The 14,898-nt window shown below is 44.0% G+C and overlaps 1 protein-coding gene across 1 annotated transcript in view; it reads left to right on the plus strand.

Annotated features, from left to right (window-relative positions):
• Positions 1–1,017: 1,017 nt before the first annotated feature.
• LOC137758844 (microtubule-associated serine/threonine-protein kinase 4-like) overlaps positions 1,018–14,898 on the plus strand; it is a 197,741-nt gene continuing 183,860 nt past the window's right edge. Inside the window, exon 1 of the mRNA XM_068534825.1 lies at positions 1,018–1,380. Coding sequence (XP_068390926.1) covers positions 1,018–1,380 — 363 coding nt within the window. The remainder of the gene's footprint in view (positions 1,381–14,898) is intronic.

Here is a 14,898-nt window from a genome sequence, read left to right on the forward strand (position 1 = left end):
ACTTAACTTTTTAATTTACAAACAGAAATAAAGACAGAAAATAGTCTTTTGAAAACTCTCCATGTGTCTAAGCCAGGCAGTCTGCTGAAGCTTTAAATATATTTGTTCTAATTCTGCTCATAGGGAGACAAGACAGATATGACTGTCTCCATTTCCAGTTGAGAACACTGAAGCCCAGGGAGCTGAAGTGGAGAATCCGGGATCGGAGATCAGCTCGGTTTGGATGCACTCACTGTACCATGAAGTTTTCCCCTTTCTCCTCCAGCACGCTGGTGGGTGCGTGCAAGTGTGTGACTGTGTGTGTGTGTTTCCTTTTACCCTTAAAGCCCAGCTACTTCTCCTTCTGGTCAGTTTCCTGGATTCCACTTTTTGGAAAAGAAGTCCAGTTCTTGTCCAAGTCTCACTGCCCTCTCGGCCATCTCCCCCTGGCGTTCCCAGGACCGCCAGCCACTCCTTGGCTAAATTCAGAGTACCAGGCTTAGGCTCCGATTCCGGGCTCCATTCCCACCCTCCCAGTCCAGGTGTCTAGTTCCGGTCCCCCGGACCCCGACCCTGCAGCCGGCGCCTCAGCCCCGCCTCCCCTACCTGACGCAGGTGCGCCTGGGGCTCCGTAGCCTCCGCCCACCGGCGTGCCTGCTCTGCCATTGGTTCCCCCGGCTGCCCGTCTCTTTCGCCGGCCCCGCTCGGTCCCGGAGGGGTAGGTTTTGCTGGAGAAGCCGCAGTCCCGGCGGCTCGGGCGCTGCGCGGGACGGTTGTGGAGCGCAGAGCACGGACCCGCGCTGGCATGTCCCCGCGCGCGGGAGCCCCAGTCGGCCGCCGAGCCCCGGCGGCTGCTAACTTGGCTGCAGGCTCCGGCGGCCCGGCCGCGGCCATGTAGTTGCCGGCGGGGCTCTCTGCAGCCCGGGAGCGGCAGCGAGAGCGAGCAGGAGCCCAGCAGTTCGAGGCTTTCCCCGGAGGCGCTGAGTGCGTGCCGCGCCCTCGCCGGCCCTCGGGCCGCACTTTGGGCCCGAGAGGGAAATGGAGAAAGTTTCGGAGGTGCTGGAGCCAGTGCTCCGCGGCTGCAGCGGCCACGGTGCCCGGACTCCCGCCCCTGCGGCTGCTGCCGCGTCCTCGCCGGGAGCTACTTCGGCCGAGTCCTCATCGGGCTCAGAAACTCTGTCGGAGGAAGGGGAGCCCAGCTTCTCTCGCGAGCAGCCGCCGCTGCCGCCGCCGCCGCCGCCGCCGCCGGGCGGCGCTCGGCCGCCCGCCGCGTGGGCTCTCGCGCGCTTGGTGCCCGAGCGTGGAGTCCCCGCGCCGCCGCCGCCGCCGCCGCTGCTCGGAGGAGCCGCGCCCCCCGCGCCCCGGGGCAGCAGCGCGTCCCAGGAAGAGCAGGATGAGGAGGTGGGCCCGTCTCCCCCCACCCACCCACCCCTTTGGTCCAGGCTGCTAGGCGACCCCAGCTCTCCATCCTGCACGCAGGTGGTGGGCAGCGCGCGCTGGGGCCTGGAGAGGGGGAGGGACCCCAGATGCTGTGCCCCGAGCCCTGGGTAATGACAGGAGCTTCCCTGTGGGTCACCGGTTTCCCCATGGCTGTTACCTGTGTGTGTGTGTGTGTGTACATGTGCTGCCTGATAGTGTGCTTCTCCAGTGTCAAAGCAGCAAACTCCGTCGGTCAGGATTTGCTCCTCTGGGTCTGTGAATGGACGTGAGCTGGACGCCTGGCTTGTCCCCACAACTGAGACCTCGTTCTCCGAAGTGGGCGTTGCTTCCCACCGTAGCGCTTGGGCAGAGGGGGGAGTGTGGTGAAGGGACGGGTGTGAGAGGAGAGTGGGTGTGTTGGAGGTGGGGGACGGCTGGCAGCGGTACCCGCGAAGTTGCGCGGCGGAGTTTCGGTTGCATTGGCCCCGGGATCCCCCGCGGGTGGTTTTGGCTGGTCCCGCGGTGTCGGTCCTCCGGCCCTCGGCCGGCGGCGCAGACCTGCGCTTCTGCATCTCCCATTTGGACTTGTTCCGGGGTGTCCAGATGCGTGCTGGTCGCCAGACTGAATGGGGAACGTGCCCCCTTCTTCGGGGGACTGCGCCCATCCTGGTTTCTTGGAAGAATATTCATGCGAAACTTGTGGGTCGCGTCCTGACACATTGAAACTATGACTTGGTGTTCTCTCGCCAGTTTTCTCTGGCTTTTTTCTGCCTTTGGAGGACAGTTAAGGAAGCATAAGGTTCTTGGTGTCTTTGATTGTTTGCTTTGGACGTTTCTTGAGGGGAAGTCATCTTGATCAGGCAAGGCCATAAATAAAACATCACCCTAACAGAGCCTCCTTGTGAAGTTAATTCCTCAGTGCCAGAGTGGTATTTTCTTCCTCTCTGATGGGGTTAGTTTTAGTAAGTAATTGTCTCTGTCCGTCAGAAGATGCAAGCTGAGGCCAGTGCTCTGACAGTAGCCCCTTGGGACCCCAGCCTGGAGGCACAGACTGGATCTGGCACAAAGTGAGGCGAGTCAAGTCCTAGCCTGGCAGAGAAGGAGCAAACCCTAGTGGTGGGCCAAGCCTCTGGCAGTAAACAGAACCCATTCCCCAGTGCCCGGAGGAACGCGAGGATCCTGGACAGGTGCCTGGAGATTTGCTTTCCAGAACTGTCTCTGCTTCTGAATTGTGAGATCTTGGATGAGCTGATTCCTCTGAGGTCAGTTTAATAATCTGTAAAATGAGGAGTATAACCAGTGAACTTCAAGGTAAAGTTTATTTTAACACGAACACTCCCCTTTTCTGATCAGGAATTTAGGATGGATCCAAAGTGCAGGTTACTCCTAGGGACGGGGTGCCAGGAGTTAAGCTGAGCATCACACCCACCACAGAGTTACCTGACCAAACCCCCAGACTAAACCAGTGTTCTCAGTGGTTGCATCTCCCTTTGAAAGATGCCAGGCATGTGCTGGCGTACTTTCCGAGATGAGCACACTGGTCACTGGGCAGTAGGGGGTATGACCCAACTTAATGATTTACCACTAGATTCTAATATAGTGTTGCCAACGGTAGAGAAGGTGGTAGAGTTAGTTGCCCTATGTTTTCTGCGTAGCTAGGAGGGTACTTCATGATACATAACATGGTCTTGCAGATCCCAGGTGGGGGAAGTCAGGAATTTCTCACTTTTAATCCCAATCCTGTAGCTGATTTATTGCCTGGCCTCAGGGTGACAGTGTTTTATTTTCTTGGAAGTGGATATAACGATAGCTTATTTCACAGGCACTGCAGTGAGGAATGGTTGATTGAAACACATTTTGGAAAGTGGAATGACTAAATAACATTGGTCAGTATTTGTGAAATCTCAGAATTGGATGTAAAGTGATATACAGTACTGCAATTTATTGTGTAACTAAACCTGTGGCAGTGGATGCTGGAAATTGTCCAGGAGTGGAAATCTTGACTTGCTCTGAGAATTTTAAAGAGAAGCTAAAACTGTGGAGTAGAGAAGTTATAGTCTTGGTGAGAGGGGTTGAAGTCCAGTGCACATTTTCTGGCTCTTACACTGGTGCCAGTATGGTACAGGGGTTCTTAACCTTTGAGAGGGTGTTTTGGGTCCCTTTGAGAAGTTAATGAACGCTCTCCCTCCTCTCCTCAGAAAACGGGCACCACTATAAATACCATTCTAGCAGGTTCAGTGAGGGACACTGGGTTACACACTCTCAGTTTGGTGGAAAGACCTGGGTTTGATTCCCGCCTCTGCCACCTTAACTAGATGTGAGATGTGGACCACTCAGCTGATGTAAGGCCTGATTTTTCCCCTCTTAAATGGGAATAATAGCAATAGGGTCATTAGGCATTTTATACATGCCACCTAGTTTAATCCTAGTACAGTATCTAACATTTAGCATTGAGTGCTAAGTAAATATTAATTTTTCAAGTTCATTTGTGATTAAAAATGTTGTGAAAGGAGGTACAAGTTTGGGCTGGCTTATTTTATTTATGCATAATGAATCTCCCTACTTTCAGAGAACCTGAGGCCTTGTCTATACTGTTTATTACCACTTTTTTAGTATTAGCTGGGAAACAGTTTTTATCTGGATCAGGTTGCATTATGGCAAGGCACTGTTAGGGTAGTGTTAGTTATACGGTAGCAAGGCACCTAGTAGAAAGCCTTAAAAGGCTTAAGGGAAACCCATAAAATGGAAGGAGGTTCATTTAGATTTAAAAATTGTTAGGTCTGGCTTGGGAGACTCATTGTCTTCCAATTTTTTTTTCAGTAAATTATTGCATCAATTTTTAAAAAGCAGCAAAATTCAATTTCCTAGTGTATTATTGCAGTGCTAATTTTTTGGGCACCCTTGTTGAAGCTGCTTGCATATACTATTAATGTCAACAGTGTTTGACCTATTTCATATTTTCTCTTACTGTCAATATTTGTGTAAACTTACAAAGTCTCATAGACTTAAATCAGCCCTTTAAGCTTTTGGTGTCTTAAAAACAATAGTTTACCATGGCAATGATTGTAGTTTTTATGTACTTAATAATCAAACACACGAGAGAGACAGTGCATGGTTTTTTGTTTAAATAAAGTGCATCTCACTTAACCCCTGATTCCTCAAGCCTGTGGATTTGGGGGTCTCTGCAAGTTGAGGGTAATGGACTGTGTTTCGGATAGTCATGATGATCTGGGTTGGAGGAGTGTCCCTCTAACATTTCTGAGATTTGCTCTTAGGCACTCTGCCCTGTCCCTTCTCAAAGCACCTTCTGATAACTCTCATAAAGTACTCAGTGCCGTTTGCTGTGTGTCGATGAACTCATAAGGGCAGGAATTTTGTCTTTGTGTGTTTAGCACAGTGCTTCTAATATATTAGTAGGGGCTCAGTACATATATTTTGAATGAAAGAGGAAAAATACGTCTTTGAAAACAGTTACACATTTGACTGAAGGGTGACCATGTGTGTATTGTTTTGTCTGTTGTGAATTATGCTTAAACCTCTAGATCTCTTATCAAAAAAGCCTCCTGGATCACAGTGAAAATATTAAGAGCAGTTTTTCCACGTAAATTTTGAAGAAAGTCAAATCAGTGAGGATCCACTCACAATGCCTGTGCAGGACTTGCATATTTACTCTGCTTTTCACTGTGTGTGTTAGAACTTGAAACTTTCAAGGATTCTTAGAATGGCAGAAAAAAGGCTTAGTAGCTAAAAGGACTTTCAACTCAATATAAAGCGTCTAATTTATACTTTGCTACCCTAAAGGATTTACTTTACTGGCATGAGGTGGGAAACAATTTCCCTTATTAACAATAGGCACAATTAGGGGATGTCTTTTTTTTTTTTTTTAATTTTTGAATTTTATTTTATTTATTTTTTTATACAGCAGGTTCTTATTAGTCATCCATTTTATCCACATCAGTGTATACAAGTCAATCCCAATCGCCCAATTCAGCACACCACCATCCCCACCCCACTGTGGTTTTCCCCCCTTGGTGTCCATACGTTTGTTCTCTACATCTGTGTCTCAATTTCTGCCCTGCAAACCGGTTCACCTGTACCATTTTTCTAGATTCCTCATGCATGCGTTAATATACGATATTTGTTTTTCTCTTTCTGACTTACTTCACTCTGTATGACAGTCTCTAGATCCATCCACGTCTCAACAAACGGCCCAATTTCATTCCTTTTTATGGCTGAGTAATATTCCATTGTATATATGTACCACATCTTCTTTATTCATTCGTCTGTCGATGGGCATTTAGGTTGCTTCCATGACCTGGCTATTGTAAATAGTGCTGCAATGAACATTGGGGTGCATGTGTCTTTTTGAATTATGGTTTTCTCTGGGTATATGCGCAGTAGTGGGATTGCTGCATCATATGGTAATTCTATTTTTAATTTTTTAAGGAACCTCCATACTGTTCTCCATAGTGGCTGTATCAATTTACATTCCCATCAACAGTGCAGGAGGGTTCCCTTTCTCCACACCCTCTCCAGCATTTGTTGTTTATAGATTTTCTGATGATGCCTATTCTAACTGGTGTGAGGTGATATCTCATTGTGGTTTTGATTTGCATTTCTCTAATAATTAGTGATGTTGAGCAGCTTTTCATGTGCTTCTTGGCCATCTGTATGTCTTCTTTGGAGAAATGTCTATTTAGGTCTTCTGCCCATTTTTGGATTGGGTTGTTTGTTTCTTTGATATTGAGCTGCATGAGCTGTTTATATATTTTGGAGATTAATCCTTTGTCCATTGATTCGTTTGCAAATATTTTCTCCCATTCTGAGGGTTGTCTTTTCATCTTGTTTGTAGTTTCCTTAGCTGTGCAAAAGCTTTGAAGTTTCATTAGGTCCCATTTGTTTATTTTTGTTTTTATTTCCATGACTCTAGGAGGTGGATCAAAAAAGATCTTGCTGTGATTTATGTCAAAGAGTGTTCTTCCTATGTTTTCCTCTAGGAGTTTTATAGTGTCCGGTCTTACATTTAGGTCTCTAATCCATTTTGAGTCTATTTTTGTGTATGGTGTTAGGGAGTGTTCTAATTTCATTCTTTTACATGTAGCTGTCCAGTTTTCCCAGCACCAGTTATTGAAGAGGCTGTCGTTTTTCCATTGTATATCTTTGCCTCCTTTGTCATAGATTAGTTGACCATAGGTGTGTGGGTTTATCTCTGGGCTTTCTATCTTGTTCCATTGATCTATATTTCTGTTTTTGTGCCAGTACCATATTGTCTTGATTACTGTAGCTTTGTAGTATAGTCTGAAGTCAGGGTGCCTGATCCCTCCAGCTCCACTTTTTTCCCTCAAGACTGCTTTGGCTATTCGGGGTCTTTTGTGTCTCCATACAAATTTTAAGATTTTTTGTTCTAGTTCTGTAAAAAATGCCATTGGTAATTTGATAGGGATTGCATTGAATCTGTAGATTGCTTTGGGTAGTATAGTCATTTTCACAATAATGATTCTTCGAATCCAAGAACATGGTATATCTCTCCATCTGTTGGTATCATCTTTAATTTCTTTCATCAGTGTCTTATAGTTTTCTGCATACAGGTCTTTTGTCTCCCTAGGTAGGTTTATTCCTAGGTATTTTATTCTTTTTGTTGCCGTGGTAAATGGGAGTGTTTCCTTAATTTCTCTTTCAGATTTTTCATCATTAGTATATAGGAATGCAAGAGATTTCTGTGCATTAATTTTGTATCCTGCAACTTTACCAAATTCATTGATTAGCTCTAGTAGTTTTCTGGTGGCATTTTTAGGATTCTCTATGTGTAGTATCATGTCATCTGCAAACAGTGACAGTTTTACTTCTTCTTTTCCAATTTGTATTCCTTTTATTTCTTTTTCTTTTATGATTGCCGTGGCTAGGACTTCCAAAACTATGTTGAATAATAGTGGTGAGAGTGGACATCCTTGTCTTGTTCCTGGTCTTAGACGAAATGCTTTCAGTTTTTCACCATTGAGAATGATGTTTGCTGTGGGTTTGTCGTATATGGCCTTTATTATGTTGAGGTAGGTTCCCTCTATGCCCACTTTCTGGAGAGTTTTTATCATAAATGGGTGTTGAATTTTGTCAAAAGCTTTTTCTCCATCTATTGAGATGATCATATGGTTTTTATTCTTCAATTTGTTAATCCAGTGTATCACATTGATTGATTTGTGTATATTGAAGAATCTTTGCATCCTTGGGATAAATCCCACTTGATCATGGTGTATGAGCCTTTTAATGTGTTGTTGGATTCTGTTTGCTAGTATTTTGTTGAGGATTTTTGCATCTATATTCATCAGTGATATTGGTCTGTAATTTTCTTTTTTTGAGGTACCTTTGTCTGGTTTTGGTATCAGGGTGATGGTGGCCTCATAGAATGAGTTTGGGAGTGTTCCTTCCTCTGCAATGTTTTGGAAGAGTTTGAGAAGGATGGGTGTTAGCTCTTCCCAAATGTTTGATAGAATTCACCTGTGAAGCCATCTGGTCCTGGGCTTTTGTTTGTTGGAAGATTTTTAATCACAGTTTCAATTTCATTACTTGTGATTGGTCTGTTCATATCTTCTATTTCTTCCTGGTTCAGTCTTGGAAGGTTATACCTTTCTAAGAATTTGTCCATTTCTTCCAGGTTGTCCATTTTATTGGCATAGAGTTGCTTGTAGTAGTCTCTTAGGATGCTTTGTATTTCTGTGGTGTGTGTTGTAACTTCTCCTTTTTCATTTCTAATTTTATTGATTTGAGTCCTCTCTCTCATTTTCTTGATGAGTCTGGCTAATGGTTTATCAATTTTGTTTATCTTCTCAAAGAACCAGCTTTTAGTTTTATTGATCTTTGCTATTGTTTTCCTTGTTTCTATTTCATTTATTTCTGCTCTGATCTTTATGATTTCTTTCCTTCTACTAACTTTGGGTTTTGTTTGTTCTTCTTCCTCTAGTTCCTTTAGGTGTAAGGTTAGATTGTTTATTTGAGATTTTTCTTATTTCTTGAGGTAGGCTTGTATAGCTATAAACTTCTCTCTTAGAACTGCTTTTGCTGCATTCCATAGGTTTCGGATTGTGTTTTCATTGTCATTTGTCTCTAGGTTTTTTTTGATTTCCTTGTTGATTTCTTCAGTGATCTCTTGGTTATTTAGTAGTGTATTGTTTAGCCTCCATGTGTTTGTGTTTTTTATGTTTTTTTCCCTGTAATTCATTTCTAATCTCATAGTGTTGTGGTCAGAAAAGATGCTTGATATTATTTCAGTTTTCTTAAATTTTCTGAGGCTTGATTTGTGACCCAAGATGTGATCTATCCTGGAGAATGTTCCGTGCGCACTTGAGAAGAAAGTGTAATCTGCTGTTTTTGGATGGAATGTCCTATAAATATCAATTAAATCTATTTGGTCTCTTGTGTCATTTAAAGCTTCTGTTTCCTTATTTATTTTCATTTTGGATGATCTGTCCATTGGTGTAAGTGAGGTGTTAAAGTCCCCCACTATTATTGTGTTACTGTCGATTTCCTCTTTTATAGCTGTTAGCAGTTGCCTTATGTATTGAGGTGCTCCTATGTTGGGTGCATATATGTTTATAATTGTTATATCTTCTTCTTGGATTGATCCCTTGATCATTATGTAGTGTCCTTCCTTGTCGCTTGTAACATTCTTTATTTTAAAGTCTATTTTATCTGATATGAGTATTGCTACTCCAGCTTTCTTTTGATTTCCATTTTCATGGAATATCTTTTTCCATCCCCTCACTTTCAGTCTGTATGTGTCCCTAGGTCTGAAGTGGGTCTCTTGCAGACAGCATATATACGGGTCTTGTTTTTTTGTTTTTTGGTTTTTTTAAAATAAATTTATTTATTTATTTATTTATTTATTTATTTATTTTTGGCTGTGTTGGGTCTTCGTTTCTGTGCGAGGGCTTTCTCCAGTAGCGGCGAGCGGGGGCCACTCTTCATCGCGGTGCGCGGGCCTCTCACTATCGTGGCCTCTCTTGTTGCGGAGCACAGGCTCCAGACGCACAGGCTCAGTAGTTGTGGCTCACGGGCCCAGTTGCTCCGTGGCATGTGGGATCTTCCCAGACCAGGGCATGAACCTGTGTCCCCTGCATTGGCAGGCGGATTCTCAACCACTGCACCACCAGGGAAGCCCCGGGTCTTGTTTTTGTATCCATTCAGCAAGCCTGTGTCTTTTGGTTGGAGCATTTAATTTAAGGTAATTATCGATATGTATGTTCAAGTTTAAGGTAATTATTGGTATGTATGTTCCTATGACCATTTTCTTAATTGTTTTGGGTTTGTTTTTGTAGGTCCTTTTCTTCTCTTGTGTTTCGCACTTAGAGAAGTTCCTTAAGCATTTGTTGTAGAGCTGGTTTGGTGGTGCTGAGTTCTGTTAGCTTTTGCTTGTCTGTAAAGCTTTTGATTTCTCCATGGAATCTGAATGAGATCCTTGCCGGGTAGAGTAATCTTGGTTGTAGGGTCTTCCCTTTCATCAGTTTAAGTATGTCATGCCACTCCCTTCTGGCTTGTAGAGTTTCTGCTGAGAAATTAGCTGTTAACCTTATGGGAGTTCCCTTGTATGTTATTTGTCATTTTTCCCTTGCTGCTTTCAGTAATTTTTCTTTGTCTTTAATTTTTGCCAATTTGATTACTGTGTGTCTTGACGTGTTTCTCCTTGGGTTTATCCTGTATGGGACTCTCTGCGCTTCCTGGACTTGGGTGGCTATTTCCTTTCCCATGTTAGGGAAGTTTTCGACTATAATCTCTTCAAATATTTTCTCTGGTCCTTTCTCTCTCTCTTCTCCTTCTGGACCCCTATAATGCGAATGTTGTGTTTAATGTTATCCCAGAGGTCTCTTAGGCTGTCTTCATTTCTTTTCATTCTTTTTTCTTTATTTTGTTCTGCAGCAGTGAATTCCACCATTCTGTCTTCCAGGTCACTTATCCGTTCTTCTGCCTCAGTTATTCTACTATTGATTCCTTCTAGTGTAGTTTTTATTTCAGTTATTGTATTGGTCATCTCTGTTTGTTTGTTCTTTAGTTCTTCTAGGTCTTTGTTAATCATTTCTTGCATCTTCTCAATCTTTGCCTCCATTCTTATTCCGAGGTCCTGGATCATCTTCACTATCATTATTCTGAATTCTTTTTCTGGAAGGTTGCCCACTCCACTTCATTTAGTTGTTTTTCTGGGGTTTTATCTTGTTGCTTCATCTGGTGCATAGCCCTCTCCCTTTTTATCTTGTCTATCTTTCTGTGAATGTGGTTTTCATTCCACATGCTGCAGGATTGTAGTTCTTTGTGGGGATGTCTTTTAACTCTTCTATTAATGATGTGAGTTTGAAGACTGCTGTTAATGTCATGCATAGATGTGTAGACGAATGTCTGGTCTTCACTGGCGAAGAGAATAAGTAGCAAAGAACAACCATGAATTCAGTAAAACTTTTCACTGAATTGGTGTTTTATGAATCATAGCAGCTACATAATTTGAAATTATAAATTATGTGTAAATCTTGGCATGTTTATTATTGAGTCTGCTTTTGACTCCCTGCTTCAATAAGAGCCACAGGTTTAGAACGTCAGTCAGCCAACGTATATTAACTCTCGGGAAGCATCACCTTGGGCACTGAAAACACGAGGGTGGCCGAGACAGAGATAGTTTTGACCTCACAAAGCTTCTAGTGTAGTGGGGGAGATAGTCCCTAGCCCCATGAGTTTTCATTAATTGGCTTCCAACGTGGTAGATGGGGAACAGGCTGTGAGGGAGTGTGCACCTCATCTCCCCGGGAGGTGGGAACTGCCTCACTGAGGAGTTATTGGGGAAGGGGAGGGACAAGAGTAATGCAGGTAGCAGAGAGAGCGTGTGGCTCTGGGGGCTGAGGACTCTGGGTCACATGTGTGGAGCCGAGGAGGGCATGGCCTCGGGGGACGCTGGAGAGAGAAGCAGCGGCTGGGTCATGCACGCCTTTTGGACTTTATTCTAAGGCACTGGGAGCCACCGAAGGTTTGAAGCAAGGAAGTGACTCCATCAGATTGGCGTTTCGGGAAGCCAGGCAGCCTGGAGCCCACCTGTTGGGAAGTGCAGGTGTAGCTCGTTGAAATGTTCCAGGTTACCGGGGAGCTGATGACCTGAGAAGAAGCCGTCTTAATAAGCGGTGTGTCGGCGGAAGGGGGGGGCTTGTTCCTGGCGGCTCAGGCATCCACGAAATGGAACAGGATCGAGAGAACACCTTCGTGTGGCTATTAATGCTGCTTTTCACTGCTATGTTGCCTTAAGCCTAGTATTTTCTTGAAGGAAAACCTTTAATGATGAATGGAGACAGAGAAGAGGGCCTTGCGAATGCTCGTGTCCACAGTCAGTTGCAGGGGACGTTGACCGGAGGTGAAACGAGGAGAAATTGCCTGGAGGCGGTGTGAGATCCTCTGGCGGCGGGAAGTGTGGTGTTTGTGAGCTAACACGCATTATGAGAGTCTGGCTTATTTGCTTGGATGTTCCTAGAGAAGGTAGGGTCAGAGTCAGGGAAGGGCTGAGGCTTTTACTCTTTCCACCCCGGGTCTGAGGTATTCTAGGAAATGTCAAATGTTTATATTTCACCAGTGTTTCGGAGCCAGTGACAAAGGCTGACTCTCTGTTCCCTCAGACTTAGTTGATACAGTGTATGAGTCCAGCTGTTTTTCATTTTGCCCCTGCAAGGAAGGGTGTGGAAGCACATTAGAGTGCAGGCTGTGAAGATGGTAAACTGCGAGAAGAATCCTGGTAGAAAAGTTCTCACGATGAGAAGGGTCCATAACCCGGAGTTAGAGAAAACTGAGCGTGGTGGATATGTGTGTGTGTGTGTGTGTGTGTGCATGCAGGTACACATGCACGTGTATATCTAAGAAGAGATAATTGTCCTTTTTAGATGGAAGACACCCCAGGCCACGTTAAAGCACGGTCACACATTCTGTAGTGTTTCTTGGAAAGGACTTGTGCTTCCCTCCTCCATCCCTTCAGACCAGCAGCCTACTGGGGTAGGCTTCCCTACTCTGGGGTCAGGGTCTGTACTGCCTAAGGGTACAGACCAATGACCCCAGTTCAGCCACTTACAGGCCGTGTGCCTTTGGAAAGGTTATTAATACTGAGACTGTTTCCTTATCTGTAAAATGGACATGCTCGTATTTATTGCAGAGGGTCGTTATGAGGATTAATGAGGTGTTTTATATTGAGGACTCAGCATGATTCCTGGCATGTAGTATGCATTCCATGATGATGTTTGCTAGTATGACTGAGTATGGAAAAGCTGGTTGATGCAGAATATCAGCTCCATAGCCAGGAATAATCGGAAGCCTAGACGTCCCTTCCCTGATGGATTATGCTACCGGCATGGTTTGCTGGTGGTTCTGGGAGGCCCTTTCATTCATGAGTAGGTGGATATGTAACATAGCGATCACTTTTAAATTCATGGACACAGCATTTCTTACGATGTACCAATAGCAAAGCCTTATGGTTCATTAACTCTTGTAAGACACGATCTCTCTTTTGCTCATGGAAACTGCTCTTAGTGATCATGTATTAAGTGACATCCTAAAAGACTCTGTGAACATGCAAATTACTGGCTGTGCCCAGGGTTTTAGTAAGAAGGCAGAATGTCAGCCCTGTGGTGAGGCTGGTGACATGACCGGGTACTTCATGATGATTTGGGGGCTGAGAAGGGAGTAACAAGGAAATCAGATGATTTTCTGGAAGCCAACTTTGGTTCCTATAAGCATCGGGTGGGGAGGCAGGTGGTCCAGGGGCCACCCCAACTTCACAGAGGGGAAATCTGTTAGACATGTGATAGAACTATTCAAAATGCAAGAACTCATGTATGTGAACTGTCCAACAAAAAGTCTGTTTTGTCCCTTTGGGGCAATGTAAACATTTCAGTTTTTTAAGGCAAAATTGCAAAAACCTAGGAGTGTTTTTGCTATAACTCAGATAAATGCTGGTGCAGTGACTGCAGGTCGTTTTCCCTTCCACCAGCCTGGTGCTCTGCCCTATGTACCTGTTTAGGCTGACATTTACACAGCTTTGCATCATTTAGTTCAAGGATGATTGTGTCCTTTTATGTCTCTGATATTTAGTCCGGTTTCTTATCTGGTCCTATTATTTTGGGGTAGAGCATAAGATCAAATATGATTAAGCAGAAGTCTCTTTCTCCAGCAGCTTGTGTGCACTTGTTTCTTTCCCTGTCTTTGTCCTTCTCTCTCACCTGGTTCAGAATTCCTGGAAAGGGTTGGACAGTAGTCATGTGTGTTTCCAGGCTTAGGAGAGAAAACCCCTAAATGTGAAATGTCAGTTCAGGACTGTGGTCAGCAGTACACAAACATTCAAGTCACATTTAAATGTATAGAACTTGTGTGAAATTTCTGGTTGCTTCTCCAACTTCTCTTAATGAAAAGCATTCACTGCTTATTTAATGATTTGAATTCATAACTAGGCAGATGTGTCTGTGCGACAGCTTATAAATTTGTATCCTAGGCCTGTACTCTTTTGCTAGCCCATCAATTCTTCTCTTAGACACAGTCCATATATTTTTGATTATGGTGCTTACTTCCACTGAACCTTTCAGTCCAAATGCTTTGTATTGATATTGGGGGCAGGGGGAGGTGGAGGGGAGGATGGAAATACTGACAAATTGGCTTTTTTTTTTTTTTTTTTTTGGCTTTCTTTTCTTAACTAATTTCATAGGCTATGGTGTGGAAAACGAAAATTTAATTTTAAATTTCTTGACTTTGTATTTTTGAGGTGTTTTCAGTGGCCAGCAAGCTCACAGGTGCACCCAGTTTAGTGTGGGTAGCTGAATATACAGTCACAAACTCACATCAGGTGTGTGTCTTTTGGCCTCTGTCTTAGAACTTGGTCAGCTACTTTTTGAATAAGCTGAGAAGTTAGGTATGTAGTTCCCTCCTGGTTGATGATTTTGTGCCTTTCCAAGTTTGTTTTAAAAATAATATCATCATATCTTGGGGTTCTGGTGTTAATGTGTGTCATAACTGGCATTTCTTTATGCAGAGATGGATGTACCTTCTGCAGTGCAGGAAGGGTCCCAGCGCCTCACCAGTGGTAGGGAAATAAAGTAAAATTGGGTTAAAATTGGTGTTTAAAATGTTATGTCCCTGTACACTGTCCTTGAGACTTATATTCTCAGAAATTACAAATTTAAAATTGCTTCTTAGGGCAATCATTGCTAGGTAAACTGCATTAAGGTATTGATATAGAATGCAGTTGTGATGAAATCCATTTTGTGTACAAAGGTTAAGTGATTATTTTCACAGAGAGGTTCTTTATGAATAAATTGATTCCATAGGAATGTGTCTAGCTCCTATACACTCAAACTCACAGAATTTGCTTTGTCACTCCCTTAGTTTTAGCTGGAGTGCTTAATTGAAAGCACCTGAGGCTTAATTGAAATCATCATCAGCCCAGGGCAGCTCTGAGGCTACTCACTTAGATGCAGCCAAGAAGAGATGGGGAGAGTTGCT

The sequence above is a fragment of the Eschrichtius robustus genome, chromosome 2 (genome assembly GCF_028021215.1).
Source record: "Eschrichtius robustus isolate mEscRob2 chromosome 2, mEscRob2.pri, whole genome shotgun sequence".
Classification (NCBI taxonomy): domain Eukaryota; kingdom Metazoa; phylum Chordata; class Mammalia; order Artiodactyla; family Eschrichtiidae; genus Eschrichtius; species Eschrichtius robustus.